Below are 16,145 nucleotides of genomic sequence, written 5' to 3'. Positions count from 1 at the left end.
TGGAATGCCATTAAAAGCAACTAAATGTTTCATTTTGCAATTTCTAACAAAATAATAATATGTTGCATTTAGAATTAATTTAATTGTTCTTTTATATTTCATAGAGGGTTGGACTTTTTTATAAATTAAGATACTCTCGCTGTAATAAAAATAATTTAGCCCAATAAGACGGGAGTACATCTAATTATATCATGAAACAGTCAATAATTGTAAGGATCGATCAGAGAGTCTTTTAATAATGAAATGAAAAAAGGAAAATATTTAGGCCTTAGGTTAAAAAAGGGGTAATTAGTTGTGGACTGGCTCAAAACAAAAAAGGAAGGCAAAACGTCCATTGTTATTATTGATATTGTTAAGGTAATTAAAGCAGAATCATAATAATCAACACCACCACCAACTCGACTCGGCCACATATATCGGCAATCTCCAACCCCACAAAATATCTTTCTCTCGTTCTCAATTCTACCCCTTCCACCAGCTCGTCTCCCTAGCCGACACGTGTACAATAATCCCCACCACCCCACAGATATTTTCAGTGGCAGAATCTCCTGCAACAGCGTACATACACTGATGTACCCCTTTCTCTCGTCTGATCCTTTTTTTTTTTAAATTTATTTTAAGTAAGACGCTATCACGGAAAATGTTTAGAAGGCAAAACATAGAAGGGTAATTTCGTATCGGAAAAGAGAGACAGAAGTTTATGCACGCGAAACGAATGACGTTGGTGCGAAAGGAAAAAATTAAAAATACAAAATTTGCCATTCTCTGGCATAAATCTCCACTGCTATTGGAAAATGGCAATTTTCTTTTGCCTCCTTCTTCCTCTCTCTGTCTCTGTATTAATCTCCATTCTTGAAAATGGTGTTGTTGAGTTGTGATTGACGCTCCTACTACTACTACTCCTGCTACTATTACTAGGATTTTTGCAGCTTTTTTCTAGAAAACTAGCCCGTTTCCCTACGCTTTCTACATACACTAATTACTTTTATTTGTACGTTCAAACTCCACTATCATCTCTCTCTCTCTCGATACATATATATATATACAAACGCATACATATACATATACATATATATAATATATTATATTTATATATAATTTTTGCTTGCATTTTTTGTTATCATCATCATCCTCCTCATCATGAGTTGGGCTAATATGGGACCTGAATCAACGCGTAAACCACCAATTCGTCCAACACGGCAATCCTACGTCCCTCCTCCCTTTAGAAACACCACCGCCGCTGCATTTGCTAACCCTAACGACTCGGGTCATTACGAAAACGGGTATGGTTTTCCTCATTCTTCTTTTCCTTCACCCCGTCAACCCTGTTCATCTCGCCGTGGTGGTGGTGGACATGGCCGTGGCCGTGGCCGTGGCCGTGGACGTGGGCGTTCTCAATCGCAGATGAAGACTTACTACCAAAACCCATATGATAATCTAAGTGAAAGATTCGATGAGCTAGAAGTAATAGAAGATGACAACGTTAACTGTGTTATAAACTTTGATGCGTATGAGGATATACCAGTGAAAGTCAGTGGCTCTGACGTACCAAAACCAGCGAAGGCGTTTAGTGAGATTGATTTAGGAAAGGGTTTAAACGAGAATATAAGGAGGTGTAAGTATGTTAAACCAACACCTATTCAAAAGTACGCCTTACCCATTGCTCTTTCTGGTCGTGACTTAATGGCTTGTGCTCAAACTGGCTCTGGTAAAACTGCTGCCTTTTGTTTTCCTATTATTTCTCTGATTCTGAAACAAAACCAACCGATCGTCGGGTCGGGTCGTGGTGATGGTGGGACCCATACTGCTTCCCCTTCTGCTCTCATTTTATCTCCTACCAGAGAGTTGTCTTGCCAGGTTAGTTTTATTCTTCTTTTTATTTAGTTAGAATTTGTATATGTTTTCCCATTTGGGTTTTTCTTGTCTTCTTTTTGGTTTTAGGGTTTGTTTCGTTTTGTTTTGGTCAGATTCACGAGGAGGCACAGAAATTTGCTTATAATACTGGTGTAAAGATTGTGGTTGCATATGGGGGAGCTCCCATAGTACACCAGGTTTAACGGTTACTTATGGTTTAATGAGTTTTTTTTTTCCTTTGTTGTTTCTGGCTTTTTTTTTATTAGTGATTTCTGTTTATCTTCTGGTCTTAATTTTGATTTTTTTTTTTTTATTTGGTTGCATTTGGTTACTTGTTTATGCTGGCATTAACAAAATAAAGAAGCATGTGTTCTTTTTGGTTTTGGGAAGTATGCTTTGTGATTTTGGTCTTTGTGAAAATGGACACAAATTATACATGGAATGATTCAGCTTGTGTATATTACTCTTCATTGATACATGTGTAACACTGTTTATTAGTCTTTGATGGGTTCCAAATGAAGGGTTGTTATGCACTTGGTAGCACCACACCTCAAAAGCTAGCCATTGATATGGGAGAGCCCAAGTTCATTAAATCCCTCATTGAAATCCCACACTTTTGATGTGTGATCCAAGTCCCACACCTTGCCGACTAGGATCACAACTGGCATTCACCCCCCTCATTTTAAACAGTTGTGTGAAAAAGTGCAAGGTATTTTGAATGAATTAAGTCATGCAAAAAAATTCTGATTTTCCAAGAATGTAATTTTTACAAAACAAGCTCATAATGTTACATTCCTATTGTGTTAATGTGCTATTCAAATATTTTCTTATGATTCTGAGGATGCTATATTTACAAACCAGATGTTTGATCTTCTAACGTTTTGCAGTTTCGCAATTTGGAGAAGGGTGTTGACATATTAGTTGCAACTCCTGGTCGCTTAGTTGACATGATTGAGAGAGGAAGAGTCTCTCTTGGAATGGTGAAGTATTTGGCCTTGGACGAAGCTGATAGGATGCTTGATATGGGATTTGAACCTCAGATTAGGAAGATTGTTCAGCAAATGGACATGCCTCCACCAGGTGAAAGGCAAACCATGCTTTTCAGTGCTACTTTTCCACTTGAGATACAGGTTTATTCATTCTCATGCTTTGACTTGCCTTACTTTTTGGAGAGTTAATTCGAGATTGCTTAATGGTTTCGTTTGACTTGGATAAATTAAAATGATAGCTTTTATATAGCTTTAACTTCAACATCATTGTTTCTACATTGCTTCCTACATATCATGTGCATTTTGCATATCTGTTTGATGTGAGAGCTTGGGTACAAGATGCATGGTTCGACATCACTTATTTTACCTGTATTTTTTCTTGATAAAACACTTCAAGAGCTGAATTTCAGCTGTTTGGTTTTCTTGCTTGCCAAACAGACTGTCAGCCTGGGTGACTCTTCGTTATGAGCTTTATCAGAGCCTGAACACAACTTAACCTATGTTTAGGTTGTCATAGTGTAATATGTATTATCTATCCTTTTTCAGAATATCTAATTCTGATGCTAAGGAAGATGATCAATGTCTAGATGATAGCATTTTATCATGGAAAACCATTTCTAAGAATTGTGATTGATGACTGTTACAGTTAAAAGTAACAGAAATTATTGATGAACAGCCTAGTAACTGAACTAAGCACCTTTCATTCTATTCACTTTATGTATTTATGAGTTAGAACAATGGTTTTCCTTGATGTTTTTGCCTGTCTTTATAATCGTTGCAAACTTGCTGGATTACTGGCAGTTGTTTAATAAGTCCACTTGTACCTGCTCTAATATCACTCAATAATTTTTACTCTGCAGAGACTTGCATCTGATTTTCTTTCAGACTACATTTTTCTTACTGTGGGGAGAGTTGGTTCAAGCACTGACTTGATTGCCCAAAGAGTGGAACTTGTTCAGGATATGGACAAAAGAAGCCGCCTTATGGTTCTTCTTAGTGATCAAAAGGCACTTGGAAGTCATGGAAAGGTATAGTATTCATCTGCTCATTTGACTACAATGTCATTCTGCAATCAGAATTGCACAATTATTCGTAGGCCCACTAGTGCATGTGTTTGAAATTTTATTCATAACAAGTATTGTTAATCGTTGCAGTGAAAAAAAAATCTTATTTTCTTGCAGCGTGCTTTAACACTGGTTTTTGTGGAGACAAAGAGAGGAGCTGATGCCTTAGAACACTGGTTGTCTATGAATGGTTTTCCAGCAATAGCGATACATGGTGACAAAGTGCAAATGGCAAGCACCTATCTACTGTCTTTTTGTGTCTTTGTTATTAGCTATTCTCTCTTTGTTTTGTGTCTCTGTGATGCCTTCTTTACTATTTTGCTATGCATGCTTCAATAGCTTACTTGTTTTTCCCACGTGCCCTTTGCCTTAGTATTCCGAAGGTTTCTTTGATTTGCAAATAACATAGGATGCTGGATGGAATTGATAATAGTATTGCCATATTCTTGCTGTGTGTGAAAGGATAGTTCACTAACTGGTTTCAGCATACATTCTCTTCTGAATTAAAAGTTTGTATGGTAGGTGCAGCATCTTTTATAATTGGAAGGTTTTTGCTGTTTCTAAAATGTAGGACAATTTCCCTATTAAGAATAACAGTCAATTTATTGTCATCTTACCATTTTCTTCTCCCTTCTTGAAATTAAAGGAGCGAGAACGAGCTCTAAAATCCTTTAAGAGTGGAGCAACACCAATTTTAGTTGCAACTGACGTTGCTTCGCGAGGCCTGGACATCCCTCATGTCTCCCATGTCATCAATTTTGATCTGCCAAAAGATATAGATGATTATGTGCACAGAATAGGCCGAACAGGACGAGCTGGTAAGTCTGGAGTGGCAACTGCATTCTTCAGCGACAAAAACATGTCACTTGCAAAGGGACTTGTTGAACTAATGAAGGAGGCACAGCAGGAGGTTCCTTCTTGGCTCAACCAGTATGCTGATAATTCATCTTATGGGGTTAGTGGTGGTGGACGCACTAAACGATATGGTGGCAGCAAGTTTGGTGGCTATGACTTTCGAAGCGATGCTCAATCATCTACTGATAATTATTACAATTCAAGTGCTCATGGGGATGCTGATCCTGTTGGGGATGCTTGTGCTTCTTCTGGTCCATATGGTGAAGTCTCAGCCAGTACTGATTATTATGGCGGCCAATCCATCGATGCCGGATATGCTTTTCCTGCTGGTTCTGATTCTTATGTTGCATCCCAAGGATATGAATACGGACACGAAGCTATTGTTGCCAGCGGTTGGGATTAGTAATGAATCTTCTTCTCTTGGCTATATCTACCTCTATATATATTAGTGAGTATAAAAGTAATTAGATATATGATAAATGAAGGAAGAAAAGAAGTTGATGATTGCTGAAGACTAACCAAAGCTTGAACATAGAGCTGACAAAAATATAATTATCAAAATATGTGGGTGATGACACATTATTGGTGATTTTGATGGTAGTAGATATACTTTTGTTTTGAACTCTCTTTTTGGCTGCTATTGTGCAGATACTTAGTAATAGCTGTCCACATTAAGACAACTTTTTTTGTCCAGGGTCTGAAAGCTTCAGGTCAGCTGGATCATACAGAGCTTGTTTAGCAGTTATAGTCTCAGGATGGAACAAATGATAATAAAAATTGAATCAAAATTCAGTAAATTTGAAAAGTTGATACTTGCGAGATGCATATCTTGCTTGTACCTTTGTTGGTAAAAAAATTTACTTAATGTCTCAGTTTCTGTCTAAATTGTTGATAGATCTAGTCCAATATACAATTATATGTTATCTTTGGTTTAAATCCTGGCCTCTTGCGCTATGAAATGGTTGCTCCATCACTGTCACTGAATTGCTAGTCTAATGCCGGCAACAGCAGAGCACAGAATGTTCATGTGGTATCTTGCCTGCGTATGTGCATTAAGCTAATTGGTATATTTCTTGCCTTTACTAACCCAACCGGGAAACCCGCCGAACAACTTTGTGCTTTCTTTTTTAAATTTAATATTTAATTATAACAAGAATATGTGAGAGTAGAAGGAAAAAGATAAAAAATGTTTTTTAAAATATATATAAGTATTTCAATATTTAAAAAGATTAAAAGACTGAATGAGAAATTATATTTATATATAAATATTTATTAATTAAACAATAAAACTATAATTTACTGTTAAAACTTAAACTTAACCAGTTAACTGAATCCTTTTAAAAGAGATTAAAACTAAATCAAGCAATTCAATTAATTAATTTTTTCAATTTGAGTTTGATTTTTTTCCTCACATCTATTCATTAGAACATCTCCAATATACTTTTTATATATGTTAAATTTTTTATTTTAAAGAGTCATATCATAAAATAACACTGCAGTATATGTTTTATTCTTTAAATATAAAGTAGAGAGTCAATTTGACTCTTTACATACGGAAAGCCAAACTTTACTCTATACTATATAATTAATAAATACAATACAAGTTTCTATACACTTTATTTAATTAATATTTATTATTACCCGCGCGTTGCACGACTCTTATTATTACTTTAATTATAAAATTAAATTGATAGATATAATTTAATAAAATATTTAATATTTAATATTAATTTATAATTTTTTAAAAAAATAACAGCAAACTAACTATTTTTAAATATCTTAATTTTTTAAAAAATTCTAAAATTTTATTAATACATGATATAAAAATTAATTTAAAAATTATTATAATTAGTTTTAATATAATATAAATTAATATATCAATAATTGACATTACTATTTCTAAAATTAAAAATTTATTATATAATTAAAAGTTAACTTATTATTTAAAATAATACTAAGAATATAATTTAAGATGCTATTTTCTACACTTAGAATTATTATCTAATTAAAAAATTAATTTATTAATTATAATATTAAAATATTAAAATATAATTAAATATACTATTTTTTAGGATAAAATTAATATTATTATATGATTAGAAAACTATTTATTCGTTAATATAATATTAAAATATATTCAATATATTATTTTGTAGGATTAGAGTCTGTGCTTAATTAGGAATGTAACTTATTAATTAATAAATTAATAGAAAAATCTATAAAATTACACTTAATCTTAAGTCCTATGTGTCAAAAAAGTACATATGTCCAAATAAAAATCTTACATGTCAAAAATTAGACACTCGTGTCAAAAAAATTTTAAGTCTCAAAAATTAATATATATACATATTCATGTTTTTCATTTGTAGAAATTAAAAAGAAAAAAATTAAAACTATATATATACATATTCATGTTTTTCATTTGTAGAAATTAAAAAGAAAAAAATTAAAACTATTAATATTCTTAGAAATAAAAATAAAACAAAGAATAAAATATAAAAAGTCTATTAGATTTAAATAAAATATTTTATGTTTTATATTTAAATATTTTCTAAGATGTTTTTTATTATAAAAATTATACACTTTAAAATAAAAATTGCTATTGAGAATGCTTTTATAGTTATGATGTAGAATTATAATAACAAATGTAGAAATTATGTGAATTTGAATATTAAAGAAAATCTATCCTAGTTAGTTAATTGTTTAAGTTTAACATATAATTCACTTTATCGATATAAATTTTTTCAAGAAAATTACTTATTTTAAGATTTTTCAAAACTCAACACATTAATAATTTTAAGATTTTTTAATATTATATATATATACCCATCTCATGCACCTTTTTATTATAAAATACTGTCACTTTAGTAGCTCTTCAAAAACTGGTTCTTATCTAAACATGTTGTCCTTGCCTCCATCTACACTTAGCCCTCATTAAAGGCTTCTTTGGGCTAACCTATTATTCATCTTCAAACTATTCATTTATGCTCTAATCCTATTCATAACAACTCAAATATCATATTGCATAACATATTTTCTATCATATGAGTTGCACAATTTTATCTAATAAATCAAAATAATTTCAATTAAAAATTAATTTGTTAATTTATTTAATAAATTATTTTTATTATATTTTAAAAATAATATATTTACAGCTCAATCTTTTAATTTATAATATTTATTACATTTAATTTTAATTTTCTTGTTAATATTCGATCCTTTGATTGAGTATGAGTAATCAAGCAGCTTTCTTAACCGACAACTTATTTCTGTATGTAGGTTTTTTCGATCCAAGATTAATATATATTTCGTTTCATTCTTTTTCTAATATAAAATTAATCTTTTTATCTCAAAAAGTATTGTAATAATGTTTTTTATTTTTTATATTATATATTATTTATTTTTTAAAAATTACCGAAATGTATTATATAAATATAAAAAATATAAAAATAAAATCAATTAATTCCTATAGTACTCATATTTATTATTATTATATAAAATTTATGATTATTAAAATTATAAATATCTCTTCTAGTTTAATATCCCTTTTCATTTTCAATTAGTAATTTTTTATCTTTCTTATTTAAAAAGAAATTAACATTATAAGTAGGTACTTTTTTTATATTAGCAAACCGCTAATTTTTTTTATTATTTATATAATATATATAATTATTAAACCTTTATTATATTTTAATAATTTAAAAAATTTTATCTGGTAAACAATGTTGAATTTCTAATAGATTTTGGACGTATAGTAATAAAATTCTTATTAATAAAATTAATTAATAAATAATTAATTAAACAATCAGTACCATCTTGCTAATATTATTTATATATTATAATCGTAATTAGAGAGAAACAGATAGAATATACTTTATAAGTTATAGATTATGAGTAATAGATAATAGATAGATTATAGATAAATAGATAACTCCTATGTTTGTTATTCTTTTTCAATTTTTATTCATTTCTACTATTTTATATCTCATCTATTGTTATCAACCATCGAAAAGTGAAAAAACCTAGAGTTAGGGTTAGGGTTTGGGTTTTCCAAATTCTGTTTCCTTTATCAATTAGTTAGCTTCAATGGAAGAAATTACAGAGGGAGTTAACAACATCAACTTGGCAGGAGATCTACACAAGAAAAATCGTATTCAAGTCTCCAACACCAAAAAGCCCTTGTTTTTCTATGTCAATCTCGCCAAGGTCATTTCTCTTTCTGTTTAGGTTTTAGACTTTTCTCATTTTATAACTTCCTTTTCATCTTAACCTAATTTAATTGTTTGTTTGTTTTTTTTTCTTAAAAAAATAAAAATAAAACAGAATTAAGTTCTGATGGGTGTATGCTCAATTTTTGGTATGCAGAGGTATATGCAGCAGCACAATGAGGTGGAGCTGTCTGCTCTTGGAATGGGTATATACATGAGATTACTTGCTCAGATCTTAATGCTTATTGCTATTCTTTTAAGCTCCCGTTTTTTTTTTTTCAATGTTTTTCATTGATGTCAATATCTTACAGCCAATAATAAGCATATATTTGTTTATTAGTTTATATAATTTTTACCAATAACTAACCTGATAAACCCTATTTATTTCTCAAATTCAAATCCTCTATCGAACAGAGTGTTATTGTTTTCCCTGTTTATAGGAATTATGGGGTCTGGGTGTGAGTTAATGTTTTCTCTGTTTATAGTATCAAGGGGTGTGAGTTTGTGTGTGTGTGTGTGCGCGCACGCGCCCCGCGTGAGCGTCTTGCGGTAGTTATTAAGGTGATTCTCATATTAGGAAATTGTATGCCGTACTGCTACAATTTTGTGTTTATATTGTAAATCTCGTGTTTTATATCATCATTATCAACAAACAGAAAGCATGTAGCTGTGCTTTTTTTACCCGGTTTTAGCTTGTTGAAATTCTTTTCCTATGGATATATCATATGCCAATGTCATTGAAATGTATTTTGCTGTGTTCATAAACCAATATTTAGTGGCACTTTCGCCGACTACTATGTGTGTGTTCTATCATGTCTGCAGCTATTGCTACTGTTGTGACTGTTGCTGAAATTCTGAAGAACAATGGATTGGCTATTGAAAGGAGTAAGATTGTGTGTCTTTGATCAAATATTCATGTCTCAGCTAATTGTTTAAGTTCTGATTCTTATATAATTGATTCTCTGTACAGAAATCATGACTTCCACTGTTGATATGAAAGATGAATCAAGAGGACGGCCTGTCCAGAAAGCTAAGGTAAAGAGATGCGTGTGTTTAATACTTAATTTTGGATGCTCCAGTAGACCTATTTTACCATAATTAGCTGCACAATGTCCCCTTTAATGGTCCATTATGTATTCACCATTTTGAATAAATACTACCTTTTTTCCTTTTATATCTCATCAATTATTTAAAGGACTTCGGCTCCTTCATTAGCTGGAGCGCTTGTTTATTTTCAAATATTTGGTTTCCCTCCTACTTATTTATACTTGAAATAGTTCTCTTTGTACTGGTGTTTATTTATTTATTTTCCAATCACATTGTGACACTGATATATGTCCTTGATCATCCTCAGATTGAGATACTGCTGGGGAAGACTGAAAACTTTGATGAATTGATGGCAGCTGCTGCTGAAGAGAGAGATATTGTAGATGGTGAAGAGCAGAGTTGAAATCGGGTTGTTTCCTATTATCTGAATGGATTTGTTTTTTATGAACTACTACTGATCATCACATTTAATTAGTGCATTTCTTAGATTTTAGGTGTGCTTTGAGATGTGATCTTGAATGGGTTCATAGGTGTGAAATTTTTATTGTGCTGGAGGAATCTAAACAAAATCCGCGTGCTATGCAAGATTCAATTTTGTTATCTGATGTTTTGAGTTTAGTCTTTCTTCGCTTTTAGCCACATGGAGATGTCAGTGTTGTTTCATCTTCAGTGCTTGTCAAATCACTATTGACATAACCCTAATTGTTATTTGGTACTCTTTTTTGTCCTAAAATCACTATCATTTGTGTTGTTCTTTAACGTTCTTATAGGGAATGAACTGGCTGGAAAGAATCCACACCTTTGCTTTAGACTTAAGAGGGCCGTCGAAAAACTAAAAAACAGTGGTTGCGAGCACCAAAAACAAATATTAACTCTGCTCACTGCCGGGCACATGTATGTTTGTTGGATCTAACATCATTGTGGGAGTGATGGGGTACTTCTTGGCGAGGTTTACTGCTGTTGCTTATTGTCTCCTATGCAAGACATCAATAATTCTATTTCCTGAAATGCATGGCTACTTGTTTATTTTTATTTTTATTAAGAAATATCCTTTAAGAAATTTAATAAAGCACGAGTAGTACTGCCTGATGGTGAGGGGGAGGCCATCAAAGCAATGCCAATCTGATAAGTTGCTCATCGCATCGTTTTTCAAAATGGAGGAAGCGGTAAATTCAGCTAGTTTTCTTCAGTACAAGATATGGTCAAATCAAGTGCTATTAAGCTAAAACAATCAGCATATCGTCCTTTTGATCTTCTACCTTACGCCAAATTGGAACGGAAGGAGGAATCATCAAGAACTTGCAAATCATGACAAAAAGGTATACAAGCAAAGTAGACTAGGTAATATACCCTTTTTGTATTCGTCGCCTTTCTCTCTTCAGGCTTATAAGATGCCCCTAGTTTTAGCATCTTATGCTCTCAGCAACTACAGAAAGATGTGAGCAATATGGGGCTGTGAGTGCCTGCTGGGAAAGAGTGCGGTAGGCTCACAACCCAGGTTCCAATATGCCTCTCCATTAGGGAGTGCAAACGAGCTGAGCCGAGTCGAGTTTTTCAATGTTTAGACTCGGCTTGCAGAAATTTGACTAAGAGCTCGAGTTTGATAATATTTTATATTATAGTGCTCGAGCTCGGCTCGTTATAATTTTTATATGCTCGAGCTCGGCTCATAATTAACTCGATAATATATATAAATGAGCTAAACTCGAGCTCCACTCATTATTAGCTTGGTACTTATATAAATAAATGAAGCTCGAGCTCTACTCAATTTCAAGTATGTTAAACAAGCTGGATTTTATCAAATATATAGCTGTTAATTTTAGAATTATAAATAAATTATACACAAAAATAAAATTTATATATAAATTCAAAAACTAAAATAATTAAATCAAATTCTTGATAAAAATAAAGAGTTCGACAAACTCCATGAATACAACAAATGAAATTAGAATAAAATGTCACAAAACAAGTGATATAATGCAGCTTGCAATAATTTGTAATTTTTGAAAGCGTTAAAGATAATGCAATATTATTTTTGTAAAAATCATGCAATTTGCAAAAATCACTAAAGATAATTATCATTTATAATAGTCTTTATTCTATCTATAAGCTTCACATTAAGCATATTGTAAAAAATTTACTCATGTCTTGTTAATTTATAAATGCATAAACTATAATTTTTCAAATATCTTTAAGCATTTAAATAATATATGCTTGTTCATTCAACACTAAAACTACATAATCTTACAGTAAGATAACGTAGTTTAGGTTGAATTAAGTTATCTTTATCATATATTAAAACTACATTATTTTTATTTTATTATTTTATTTCAATTAATTTAGATAAAAAGTAAATTGGTAAGACATTAATAATAACTAAATATAATAATCAAATGCCAACTTAATTAATAATGTTATTAAACTAACACTTGATTACGTAACACTAAAATTATTCAATTAAAGAATTTACATTTAAAATCTAATTTGTTAGTATATATTGTTATTTTAATGTAATAAAAATTAAATTTTTATGGTCTATTTATTTATTTATTTATTTTTTCAATTAAAATATATTATCTGTTTATTTATTTATTAAATTCTTTAATGAGCTAGTTCGCGAGCTCCTTCATGAGCCAGCTCGCAAACTTAGACTAGTCGAGCATTACTAAGCTTGAGCTCGCCTCGTCTACTAGACGAGCTCAGCTCATTTATCCTGACAACCGAACTCAAATGAGCTTTTATCGAGCCGAGCTCTAAGTAGGTCGCGAGCGGCTCGGCTTATTTGCAGCCCTAGCCTCCATTCTGGTGTTCCTTGCCATCTCGTATCACTACTATGTTTTCTCCCCTTCTTGATGTGCCATATCAATCTTCTATGATTAAAAAAGTATTATGCTATTATGCTTGCAACGTCTGTAGACTGGCTGGCAAATTGAGGCACCCTCACCCACTAGCTGACGAGGTATTCTTTTACACTGAAGTTGCCTAGCATTAAGGATACAATCCTATCTTAAGTAATTATATAATTCAAAAATTACCAACTTGAAAGGAAACCAATTAGTTTCATCCAGTCATGGCCATTCTATTGAGCAACAAAGGTGAAAAAGAAAGGCCACCCCTGGTTGAGGAAGCAGTGTAAAGTATAATCAGACATTTTGAATCTTCGCCAAGATCTGTTGTATGTATATATATTATTACATCAGAAGAAAGTCATACTGAACTCGTGCTCTGTGAAAAAGAATGAACCGGGGAACTTTTAGATGCTGAAGAACCGACTAATATCATTTCTTCAAAAGATATCCTTTAAACTAAATCCTAACTAAGATAAAATAAGTAAACCAAACGGAGTCAATGTCATAAGACTCTCATTATCACTGTATGGTTCCCTCTTCATTCCCAAGCTACAAACATGGGCACCTTCACAAAATACGGCATCTCCTTTTAAAAGTTAAGAATCTTCCTCTTCCACAATCAGTATCCTCTTGCATGCCTCATAGCACATGAAAGAAATGCCTGCCGCGGGAACTAATTTCATGCAGCTTGGGCCCAACCCTCTGTACAGACCTCCTAGTCCTTCTTTCTCAAGAATGCTCGCGAGGGCATGAAGCATGTTCTGGTACTGTCTCCCATTAAGAGCACCTGCTTGCATGTGCTTCCGAGCCACCTCAAGTGGGAAACTTGCAGTACTTGAGAATGCACCAGCAGCTGATCCAATTAGTAAAGTCATGACATTTCCAATTTCTTCTTTCTTGAAAGCCTTTTTGTATGCTTTCCTCAGTGTATCATAAGCAAAGTAATTGGCAGCAGCATAGGGGACAACTCCTATTAGACTAGGGGTGAGACCTCTGTAAAGTTCAGCAGGTCCTTCCTCTCGCACAATCCGTAAGAAAGCATCAACAAAATTGTTGTACACTCCTCTCTGCAAGCAGATTTGAAGAAATTGAGTTTATAAGAAGGAAAGATCTCTCGTTGTAATTCATCAAGACTTCCAAGCAATGAGTTTACCTGCACAGTTAGTCGGGTTTTGAGTAACTCGAGAGGGTATGTGATCAACGTGGAACTAATTCCTGCTACAGCGCCAGCTATTGATGAGGCAGGGATTGGGATAATCGGCTGCTCCCCTGGTTTAGGTGTCAAGTGCTTCAGGACAGTATCATAAGCAAATAACTGTAGAAAGGATCCATAAGCATTGTTAATACATTCATCTGATATTTGATAAGAAAACTAACAGATCTAATAAAGCTTCAAATCCTATTTAATGTAACAAATATAACAGAGGTTGTTGTAATAGACTAATTTGGTTTTTTAGGAAGACAAACATTTCAATGCAAAACCAGGTGTTTTCTCACACAAACACATAATCAGGAACGGCAATATTCAAGCTCGCATGTACTAAAGGTCATAGACAGAAATTTGAAATGATATGTTATTATCAGTCTGCCCAAGTCGTATGAAACAGAAAAGAAGGGAACTGGAGCACCAAAATTTAATCCATTAAGATTCCAGGATCACAATTGCAAAACAAACTGCCCTCCCTTCAAAGGCCCAAAAAATTATTTCATCCTAAGAACATAATCTAACAAGACAGTAACATCCAGAAAAGAGTTGGTTTTATAAGGACCACAACCCACAGCCAAACACATGCCAAATATGATGAAACCGTTAGTCAAATTGTTCGAATGCCAAAAACAGAACAATTTGAGCAATTAAAATAGCACCCAACAAACACCAAGTAGAAGGGGAACAGCAGCATTATCTAATAAAGTGTTAAATTATGTGAGTGGTCTTGTAAGTCCATTTTCTAGCTAGAAAACAAAAAAAAGCACCCAACAAAGAAGAATACTTATCATTGGATAAGATAATGTAAACATAAAATTAGTAATCAAGAATACACACCTCGATAGCTTTGCTTGGTGCAACCCGGATAACATTAACAAAATTGCCCCTAAACAGGCCCTTCCAGCCATCGCTCTTCATAATATTATCAAACACCTCCATTGATGAATGTCCACAATTCCCCACCATCAAATGGGTCCTTATTGTCTCTAAGGGAGCAACAGCAGTGCGCGAAACGGCGCCAGCAACTCCCCCGCTGATCAACCTTCTCAATGCCTGATTTCCAACCTTAATTTTCCATTTAAATCCACTTGCTTTCTTTTTCTTCTTCACCACTTCTTTCTCTCCTACTACTTCCAATACCTCACCTATAACTGGCTCAGAAGTCCTCTCAACCGGAAAAGCCGGCTCAATAACAACAAATTTCATCTGCATACTAGCAGCTGGAAATTTTGCGTTTGTAGCATTTTCTAATGAATTTGGAGGATTTGGGGAAATCCCAAACCCCTTACCTACTTGATTAACACTAGCAAATAAACCACGGGCAGGATAAACATCTCTCCTAACACTATTATTCTCTCGAGCAAATAACTCAAGCTTAACACCAGAATTACAAAATGCCACACTATGGTTTCTGTGTTGAACAACTTGCAGACTATTTCTATCCATAGCTACTAAAGGTTCAACCTTTGCACTCTCCTTAAAATACCCAGAACCAGATAGTCTTCAAGAACACAATAAATTTGCAGTTTGGAGATTAAAAAGAAATGGTAACAGCTCAAACAAGTATTATAAAAAATGGAATTTTTTGAAATGGGTGCATAGAAAGTTGGTTAAAGAACGAATCTTTATAAGGATATAAGCAAATATACTCGAAAGGCAACAATAAAAGAATAGAGAGAATAAAGGTATGTTAAAAGAAAAAAATATATATTCGTGAAAAACAAAGATTACCAGATGATCTTAGATGCTCTTCTCTCCTCTTCTCTACAGTGAAGCAGAGAAGTAGAAGAAAAGAGCGTAAACTTTAATATTTGCTAAGCACAGCGTTGGCTTTGGTTTTGTTTATACTAAAAGCCGCCCCTTTTGATGTTATATGAGGAGTCAGAGTCGCGAGAGCAACTTCGAGTCAAGTCTCTAACCCTAATAAAAATGTCCTTAGAACATGTTCGTAAATCTTTATTTATTTATTTTTTTTTTCAAGTTGGTACGTTATTTTATAGATACAATAGAAATATTCTAATAAACATACAAGTGTTGTGCCTACACAATTTGAATAATAGATTATTTGAATT

General features: G+C 32.7%; 3 protein-coding genes across 3 annotated transcripts; 2 read left to right on the top strand and 1 right to left on the bottom strand.

Moving 5' to 3' along the window:
* Positions 1 to 661: 661 nt before the first annotated feature.
* On the top strand, positions 662 to 5,384 carry LOC8275863 (DEAD-box ATP-dependent RNA helicase 52C). Its single transcript, XM_048371744.1, has 6 exons — positions 662 to 1,857; positions 1,968 to 2,051; positions 2,742 to 2,984; positions 3,704 to 3,871; positions 4,025 to 4,138; positions 4,554 to 5,384. Exons 1-6 carry the CDS (start codon positions 1,141 to 1,143, stop codon positions 5,163 to 5,165), a joined length of 1,938 nt encoding a protein of 645 aa, XP_048227701.1. The 5' UTR covers positions 662 to 1,140; the 3' UTR covers positions 5,166 to 5,384.
* Positions 5,385 to 8,693: 3,309 nt separating this feature from the next.
* Positions 8,694 to 10,617, top strand: LOC8275864 (uncharacterized protein At2g34160). The gene is made up of 5 exons (XM_002524426.4): positions 8,694 to 8,968; positions 9,128 to 9,176; positions 9,793 to 9,855; positions 9,941 to 10,005; positions 10,325 to 10,617. Exons 1-5 carry the CDS (start codon positions 8,849 to 8,851, stop codon positions 10,418 to 10,420), a joined length of 393 nt encoding a protein of 130 aa, XP_002524472.1. The 5' UTR covers positions 8,694 to 8,848; the 3' UTR covers positions 10,421 to 10,617.
* A 2,431-nt stretch (positions 10,618 to 13,048) lies between these two features.
* LOC8275865 (adenine nucleotide transporter BT1, chloroplastic/mitochondrial) lies at positions 13,049 to 15,992 on the bottom strand. The gene is made up of 3 exons (XM_002524427.4): positions 14,911 to 15,992; positions 14,020 to 14,181; positions 13,049 to 13,933 (listed from the first exon to the last, which is right to left on the bottom strand). Exons 1-3 carry the CDS (start codon positions 15,517 to 15,519, stop codon positions 13,463 to 13,465), a joined length of 1,242 nt encoding a protein of 413 aa, XP_002524473.1. The 5' UTR covers positions 15,520 to 15,992; the 3' UTR covers positions 13,049 to 13,462.
* Between the last annotated feature and the right edge of the window lie 153 nt (positions 15,993 to 16,145).

This window comes from Ricinus communis, chromosome 3 (assembly GCF_019578655.1).
Source record: "Ricinus communis isolate WT05 ecotype wild-type chromosome 3, ASM1957865v1, whole genome shotgun sequence".
In the NCBI taxonomy this organism is placed as follows: domain Eukaryota; kingdom Viridiplantae; phylum Streptophyta; class Magnoliopsida; order Malpighiales; family Euphorbiaceae; genus Ricinus; species Ricinus communis.
This window is presented reverse-complemented; position numbering and strand designations above follow the sequence as displayed.